Source organism: Triticum dicoccoides, chromosome 5B (genome assembly GCF_002162155.2).
Source record: "Triticum dicoccoides isolate Atlit2015 ecotype Zavitan chromosome 5B, WEW_v2.0, whole genome shotgun sequence".
NCBI classification, from domain to species: Eukaryota; Viridiplantae; Streptophyta; class Magnoliopsida; order Poales; family Poaceae; genus Triticum; species Triticum dicoccoides.
This window is the reverse complement of record NC_041389.1, coordinates 482424736-482434150: the sequence shown is the minus strand read 5'-3', so window position 1 is coordinate 482434150 and position 9415 is coordinate 482424736. Positions and strand designations below refer to the sequence as shown.

Here is a 9415-nt window from a genome sequence, read left to right as displayed (position 1 = left end):
TCATTTCTGAACATATTTTGTACATAGGAACATATTTTGTACAAAAAGTGTATATTTTTTGTACACAGTGTTCTAAATATTGAGAACAAATTTTGAAACTGAGAAAAAATTTGGAAGAACAAACAATTTTTTAAAGCACATACATGTTTTGAATCTTCAAAACAAATTTAGAAATGGAGAACAGATTTGGAAGCGCGAACAATTTTTAAAGCATGAACATTTTTTGAATCTTGAGAACAAATTTTGAAAACTCCTGAACAAATTTGCAAGTGTGAACAATTTTTTAAAGCACGAACATTTTTTGAATCTCGAGGTCAAATTTTGAAATAGAAAACAAATTTGGAAGCGTGGACAATTTTTTAAAGCACAAACATTTTTTTGAATCTTGAGAACAAATTTTGAAATAGAGAACAATTTTGAAAATTCTGAACAAATTTGGAAGCATGAACATTTTATGAAATCCAGTATATTTTCTGCATTTCGAAAGTTTTGAACTTTTTTTTGTAATGGGAACAAATTTTGGATTTGGAGAACATTTTTCGAAAAACTGAAAATTTTATCAAAATACGAACAAAATATGAATATTTTGAATTTCTTTTGAAAAAAGAGAAGAAAAAGAAAATGAAAACAAACAAAAAAATCAGGAACATTTTTCGAAATTGTGAACAAAATTTTGAAAATGTGAACACTATTTTGGAAATATGAACAAAGTTTGATAAAAAGAACATTTTGGAAAATTCTGAACCATATTTGAACTTTTTGAAAAGGTTACAAAGAAAAATGAAAAATATTAAAAAATAAAAAATAAAGAAAACATGAAAAATGAAGAACAGAATAAGACTGTGAAGAAAAACTAGAAAGAACCAGTAGAAGGAACAAAAGTTTTTTGGAATGCTTTTAGTTTCTTTACGTTTGACACTGTTTTTCTTACACAACCAGGAGCTAGGCGTTGTGGCTACTGCGGTGTGTACGTATACAAGAGGTCGTTGGTTCGATCCCTGGAGCGACAGCGACGATTTTTGCGGTTTTTAATCTCGCGAAGCGAAACCACTCGAATGGCCCGGCCCAGGTAAGCTGCACCCTGTGCGAAGCGGCGACTAGTTGCCGCAGTTAGCGGCAAATAGGGAATTCCCTCCTATATGACGCATTTTGCGTCATACAAGGAGTTGGACGCACAGGCTGGCAGCGTCCAGATTTGGAAACCATTTTGAGTACATTTTTTGAAAATTGCGAGCTGTTTTGAAAAGCCGCAGTTTTTTTATATTCCAATTTCTTTTGTGAAACTGAAGATGGTTTGTAATTCCGATTGAAAAACAAAACACGAACATATTTTGCAAATCCCGAACAGTTTTCACAAGCGCGAACAATTTTTCCAAAAGTTAATATTTTCACAAAAAGCGAACAATGAACAAAAAACAAGAAAGTTTTTTTCTAAACTTCCGAATATTTTCTGAGATAGTAAACAACTTTGGTTTTTTAAACAAAAATGAAAAACAGGAACAATTTTTTTAAACTCAGAACAAAAAAGATAAAACACAACTTTTCAAAAGAAATGTGAACAAAACTTTATTGTACGCTATTTTCAAAATGAGAACAAAATTTGAAACATCAGAATATTTGTTGAAATTGTGAACAAAATGTTGAAATCTCGAACATTTTCTTAAACATGAATATTGTTCTAAATGGTGAACAAATTTTGCGCATGAGAACATTTTTTGAAATTCTTGATGGTTTTCTCAAACACGAATTTCCCTTGAAATTGTGAACAAATTTGAAAAAAATGAGACATCTTGTAAAACAAGAATATTTTTTTGAAATTGTGATCGAAATGTTGGTACGGCGAACAGTTTTTGAAAGCACGAACATTTTTTTTGAAATTGCAAACATTATCTTGAACAACCTGAGCATTTTTTGAAATTTATGAATATATTTTAAATGCAAACAGTTTTTGAAAATCTGAAAATTTTCAAGTTTATAAACATTTTGAAAACACAAACATTTATTAATTGGAGAACATTTTTTGAAAACACGAACATTTTGTCAAATTTGTGAACTTCTTTTGAAAATACAATTTTTTTAACCCCAAACATATTTTCGAGTTTTCGAACAATTTTGAATTCTCAACATTTTTCAAATTTGCGCATTTTGAAAAAAGAAGCAGAAAAAGAAATAAAATAAAAAAGAAGAAAGAAACGGGAAATATAAAAACGAAAGTGAAAATAATAAAAGAAACATAAAAGGAAAAAATAAAATAAAAAGTAAATGAATACCAGCCAGGAAAAACAATAGGAAAAAAGAAAAACCGATTCAGGGAACCTTCTAGAAGGTTCCCAAAACCGGAGAAAGCCATAACTAGGTAAGCGCTAACGGGCCGGCCCACATCACGTCGCTCGCTCCGAATCCTGTGTGAACCCTGTGCGAACCCCCGACAGTTTGACGCAAAGTGCATCGTATAGGATTTTCCAGATTTTAGGGGGTGTTTGGTTCAGGGACTTTTTAGTCCCAGAGACTAGAAAAAGTCTATAAAAAGTCCCTAGGAACCAAACGGGAGGGACTTTTTCTACAGGGACTAGAAAAAGACTTTACTAGAGAGTCTTTTTTGATTAGTCCCTGGGACTAGAAAAAGTCTTAGGACTTCTCAACCAAACACCCCCTTAATCCTCAAACTAGAAAGAAAAACATTTCTTCGCTCCGCCAGGACAACCTAGGCCGTTGCCCATGGTCAGATTTGGCCCGTTTAGCACCCCCGTTCCAGGCTGTGTCTCCGCTCTATCGCCAGCCGTTGGATCAGATCGAACAGCTCCGGACTTATCCGCTCCTGACGAGAGAGGCGATTCCAGCGGCGATTCCTATCCGGCGACACCATCCATGGCGGCGCGGTGGCTATGTTCGGCGGAGCAGCGTGCGACGGGCCAAGTCCTGCGCGCTCCTCCGTCGACCGTGGCTGCCGGCGACGCGCGCATGGCGTCCGGTGACGAGGTTGTGGAGGCGAGCGGCGGTCACCACGACATGAGGAGACGGCGACGTGCGCGGACGGGTGCATCTTTCCGCGCGTCGTCCGAGGAACGGCGGCGTTGCCGGCGTCATCGTCCTCACGCAACAGCACGACAGTGCAGACTCCGAAGGCCTTCGCCATCCCAGCTAATCCCCCCACCTTTTCTTTGATTTCTGCATTTTGGGCTTCAAAATTTGGGGATTTTCGATCTAGGGTTAAGGTTTCGTATTTGGGGAAAATTGGGATTTCATAAATTTGCTAATTCCGCTCCTCGTTGCTACCCAAAACGTTTAAAGTGTTAATCCATCATAAACATGAAGTATAGTCCCTTGATCATGATCAGATAATCAATCACAGAGAATATTTGTGCCCTAAACATGTAACTAAGACCATTATGCTTGAACAGAAAACCATTTAGATTGCAATCATATCGCGTGGTGAAACCATTATTGTTAGAATATAACCGAAATAAGTTAGCAGTAGAACATGAACGTTGGTTGCTAACTGTAAACCATTAGAATTTAATCATGTTCAGTTAGCACTAGCGTATGAAATTAGACCGTGGCGTTAGCAATCAACTTCAACCATGGTCTACCAAACATGCTCATGATACCAATATTAGAATGAACATCATTAGGATCTACTCTCTCTATTACTTGTCTCGAAAATGGATGTATCTAGAACTAAAATACTAAAAGATACATCCATTTCTGCGACAAGTAATTCCAAACGGAGGGAGTAGATCTCTGATTGGAACACCTTAAACCATTGTCGTAAGTCAAAGTTTTGAAATTTTGACCAACTTTATAGGGAAAAGTAGTGGACAGAGGGAGTACATAAATAAACCAGTGTTTCTTTAAGCACCGGTGCTTATTTGTATAGGACAGGAGCTTACTTAGGCGTCTAGAAATAGGCACTGGTGCTTTAGAAAAATCTGGTTTATTTTTCTAAGAACCTCCCTAAGCATCTAGCATTGTACAGGGCCTAAGTGTAGCGGAATATGATGTACTAACCGTTATTTGCAGGGACCAGTAGAGTATAGCCCATGTACTAACCGTTATTTGCAGGGACCAGTAGAGTATAGCCCATGCTGGATGCACCTTGGGATCTCCAGCAAGGGGGAGATGGCTGGGGAAGAAAGGCGGCAGCAGGGTAGATGGCAGCAGGAAGCCACCGGCTCTGCCTTGCGGTGTCCGGCGGTGGATGTTGGCCTTTTGATCCCCTTAGCACCCTTTTAGGATCAGCGGTTAGGAGTTTGTTGGGGTTTAACCCATGTATACCTGTGTACATCTGCCCATGGGGCACAACCTCCTACTTTTATATCTTACTAGCAAGATGTCCGTGCGTTGCACGGAACATCAAGATCTTATGGGAGAAAAGGATGGACGAGGGAAGGCCTTATTATCTGCAAATGTGGAGAGGAGTGCGGGTAAATTTTTATAGTTTCCTTTCTATCCATTAGATATAGATCGGACGGCCTATATTCCAGGATGGCAGGCACACCATCATCACCAACTCTGCTTTTTATAGGAGTAGAGATATCCAATAACCGAAAAACAGGACGAGCCTACACAAAATTACCTCCCATCAAACAAAGAGAAATATCCTAGACGGACCTACTCCTACATATCTACACTAATTTTCTTCTGCACCTCCTTTTGGCATTCATGGTAAATAGAGAAATGCTCAGATAGAACATTTGGATTGAATTTTGGGTATATGATTATCAAACAAGAGAAAGGTCCCAGATTATTCAAACTGCAGAATACCAGCAACGAACACAGCGTTTTTCTGGAAGCCAGTGTACTAGGATGCTATTTCTTTACAGACCAGAAAAAGGGGGGAAATATAGTTACATGGGAATTGAATCTGCATACACAGCAGGCATGCAAAACAGAATCCCTGCAAAAGCTGTCAAAAGCTATACTCACATATCAGCTAGCTGCTCAAAACATCAGGCTAGCAAGGAGCCGAAACAAGGAAAATGAATAGTACTAGTATTGTGTTGCCAGGAGAAGCACCAGCAATCTTCAACAAAGAACACACTTCCTTCGGTTACAGCACCACCCTCAATAGATTAATCTTTGTATCGTGCTTTCGCTGCATTAAACACCTCCCTTGCTGCCTACTCCAAACAACTCTGTTCCCAACAGCAGCAGCAGATTTTGCATCTCCTCCTTTAACCGCAGCGCGAAGACCAAATTATGAAGCCAATGGCTTATCAGTTTAACAACTATTACCTCCGTCCAGAAAAGCTTGCGTTCGATTTATCTAGATACGGATACATCCATTTGAGAGACAAGCTTTTTGGGACAGAGGGAGTATGTTGGAAGCATGCTCTGTTTCTAGTATTAATTCCAGACCGACCATAACACAGCTGCTAGTCCAATCAGCACAAGGCACTTAATGTTGCCAGTAAAAAGAATGAACCAAACTTGCCAATGGACTGAATAATGACAGTTATATTAGTAGCAAGAGAAATAGAGATACAACAATGGTGATATCTATTATAAATCAGCTCTTAACACTTCCATGCCAAAGAGTTAGTAATTGGGCTGTTGGAGTCCATGATTTATCAAGGATTCATGGGAGGAACAAGGTTGATGATCTGAAGTGACAAGACATACGTGTTGGTGTTTAGATCATTCAAACATGGGAAGCGCTGTTGCTGTTCCAATACTGATTCGGTTACTTTCATATAAGATGGTCAGTGAAGATCTACCTTACTGGGCTTCAGCCTTCAAGAAGGGTCTTCTGAGACAGAACCACGAATACGCCGTCCAGTGATTGCTTCTGCCCGCGCCCTCCATCTGCTCTCCGGGATATGGAATTTGTTGGAAAGCATTTGACCCCAAGTCTAACACAATAGCCCAATCTTGATGCTTGACTGTATCGTGCTCTACAAAGTAGAGACAATTTCTCCGGATCATAGTGAAGTCCTTTGCACAGAGGGCAAACGCGTCACCACGGCCCAAGAAGAGCGAGTACTCGCCAAGATCCGTGACCTTGTCCCGCAGCTCCAGGCGCTCCGCTTCCCAATCCGGGCGGTAAACTTCGACAGCCTTTATGTTGGGCGCATGGTACATCACAACAAGCAGCAACTCGCCATTGAATGCGACCACATACCACGTCGGCCTGCCACCGCCAGGGAACTGTCGAAATCCATGGCGCTCTCGCAGAGCACTGTAAAGGTATGTGCTCCGGACAAGCTTGGGAGGGGAGCGGTCAAGATCATAGACGTGAAGGGTCCACCCGATGTCGGTGAAGTAGAATTTCCCCTGATGGAATGCTGCGCTATCGATTCTGCCGTTTGGCCGCTCCAGCTGCATAGTCCATGCGGCATCTTCAGGCCGCCAGAAGAAGAGCGTCTGGCCCATGCAAGTACCAGTATTGTAGAGCTTCTGGCTCGCGATCGCCATCCAATCAGGCGAGGTGAGCGGGTCTCCTGAGAGGAAGACTTGGACAACGGCGGGCAAACAGGGCAGAAAGATCTCAGCTTCGGAGAGGGGCTCCCGGAGGACAAACCGCGTTGGGGATTGCAGGTTGTCCATGAGAGCAAGCCAGTCAAGGGGCGTGCCGCAGCAATATGGTAGTCAAAGAGTATTCATTGTTTGCGTTGTTGGATTTTCCTCCTCGGCCCACCACATGCCCTTGGCCCATCATGGCTGCTTTTTCTCTCTCATCCTTCAATGCGTCGTCCTTTACTTTTTGTTATCTTTTTCCCATATGAGGAGCTTACCCCAAGTGGCGGCTGCATGCTGGAACCAGCGATTTTTTTTTCTACATCCATTCACGATGGAGATACGACCGCGAAGACGAAGACGGCCTCTTGCTGCAATCGTTGTTAGTTTTTGTTACAATCGGCGAGAAAATTTGCTACATCCATTCATGACAGAGATGCGACCCGAGACAGCGGCGAGGATGATTTTTGCTGGACCCGTAATTATTTTTTGCTACTACCGGTGAGGTTGTTTTGCTACATCCATTCATGGCGGAGATGTGACCAGGGACGGCGGCGACGAGGATTTTTGCTGCACCTGTAATTGTTTTTTGCTACTACCAACGGGGTTACCAATGAGGTTTTTTTTTTGCTACATTCATTCATGGCGGTGACGCAACCCGGGACGGCGGCGACGGTGATTTTTGTAGCACCCATAATTGTTTTTTGCTACTATCGGCGATGTTTTTCGCTACACCCATTCATGGCGGAGATGCGACCAGGGACGACATCGACGACGATTTTTGTTGCGCCCGTAATTGTTTTTTGCTACTACTGGAGAGGATTTTTGCTACATCCATTCATGGCGAAGATTTGACCCGAGACATTGGCGACGATGATTTTTGCTGCAATTGTTGTTGTTTTTTTGCTACGACCGGCAAGGTTTTTTGCTACATCTATTAAATGGCGTTGGTTGGCTGCTCGTTCGTGCAACCCCGTGCAGCGAGCGTCGATGATGAGGGCGGCGGCGGCGCACCGGGGGTGCTTCAACCAAGTTACTTTTTGAAAGTATTTGGTGATTATTGTTTGTAAACAAGCTGGGAATCTACTTCCAAGGAATTGTTATTGTTTCTTGATGGAATGCTACATGAGTGCTTTTTTTAGAAATATGGGTGAAAGAACATGCGGTGCCCGCATGTTTGGTTTTGGTAATTGATGACAATCTCTATGGACTAATGGTTGTCTTGAGTTGTATTTGAAGGATTTGTCCATAGGTTTTTCTTGAAGTCCATGTGTTGGTTTCAAGGAGTTTTTGAGTTGACCAAGGTGCTATTAAGGAATTATCCAAAGATTGGTCATGCGAGTGTTGAGCTTATTGCAAGCATGTCTTGAAGAAGAAGGTTGTGTGATCATTCATGTTCACCTTCAAGACATCATCCAAATGAAGAGAGTTGCAAAGATTCAAGGTTGATCAAGACTAATTCAAGAGTGAATCAAGTTGATCAACTCACAAAGCGTAGAAGATGTACCGAGAGGGATCAAGTGATCCCATGGTATGGTAAGCATTGTCCATTACACTTCATGTACTAACCCATGGTCTATGTGAGAGTTGTATGTGGGGTTAGGTACGTATCCATGGGCTTGCGTCAAGAGGAAGATATCATACAACCCATGGAAAGGATGACATCAAGTGGTGATCGTCATCAAGATTGCCGTGTGCAAGTTCAAGTGGAGCATCACGAAGAGATTAAGTGCTTGAATCTTGCCATCCATTGTGGTGTCAATGGACTTGTGAAGATGTGCCGAAAAGTGGCTCATCCATAGTGAACTATGGGGGAGCAATCATCTAGTCTTCATCGAGCCAACGCAATCAAGAAAGGTGGTCCAACTTGAGGGAGTCAAGATCGTCTTCATCTAGCTCAAGTGGACCATGTGCAAGGCAAAGATTTTCCCTTGATAGGTTTTCTATTTTACCGGTCTTGTGGTGGTAGTTGGGAGACCGAGTTATAGGATCGTTTGCCGTACTATCAAGGGGCTCTCAAGTTGGTAGCTTGATCTATCGTTAGTAGAGAGCTCAAACCATTGCATCCTTGCATCATGTTTTTCGGTTCTTGTTTGGTTATCTTTGTGAGTCTTAGAGCTTATGGTCATCTTGATGACAAGCTTGAGTTCATCGAAAATGGAGTTCGCATGCGTCTTCTATGATGTTTTCGGTGTTGGAGGTTTTACCGGTCTTATCCGATGAAGGGTTCTCACCATTTTCTTATGGGACTTTTCTCATTTGCTTATTCTTGATATTTATATCAATATTGTGTTAGCCCATGTCGTTAGCTTTCCAACAAACTTGGTTTCATTGAATTCGGAGTCCGTTTGCAAAAGTTGTGGCTGTTTTGGTAAAGGCTACAGCGGTACTACCGTGACTAGAGCAGATGTAATTTTTTACTACCGCTCCAGAGCGGTACTACTGCTGCTCCTGAGCGGTAGTACCGCTCCAGAGCAGTACTACCGTGGCTCCTAAGCGGTAGTACCGCCCCGGACCAAAATCTCGTGTTTTCTCTCTCGTTTGGGCTGTTTTGGCCGTGCTAAGCGGTAGTACCACTCCTCCAAGCGGTAGTACCGCTTGTGCACGACCTGAGCACATAACGGTTGGATTCGGGAGGTCCTATAAAAAGGGGTCTTCTTCCCCAATGAACCTAATCCTTTGAGCTTGTGTTCTTCCCCCATTGTTGACCTTCTTTGAGCTTGCTAACTCTCAATCCCTCCATGGATTCTTGCTAGTTTTTGAGGGAAAAGAGAGAGGAGATCTAGATCCACATTTCCACCAATCACTTTCTCCTCTATGTGAGGGGAACCCCTTGGATCTAGATCTTGGAGTTCTTGGTGTTCTCCTTCTTGTTCTTCCTCTCATTTTCCTCCCTAGCATTAGTTGCTTTGGTGGGATTTGGGAGAGAAGGACTTGGGCACTCCGTGTGCCCTTGCCA

The 9415-nt window shown here is 42.1% G+C and overlaps 1 protein-coding gene across 1 annotated transcript; it reads right to left on the bottom strand.

Moving 5' to 3' along the window:
* Nucleotides 1-5420: 5420 nt before the first annotated feature.
* Nucleotides 5421-6582, bottom strand: LOC119305839 (the record flags this gene model as incomplete). Its single annotated transcript, XM_037582249.1, has 1 exon — nucleotides 5421-6582. A coding segment is annotated over one exon (864 nt), but the record flags the coding sequence as incomplete, so codon positions are not given.
* Between the last annotated feature and the right edge of the window lie 2833 nt (nucleotides 6583-9415).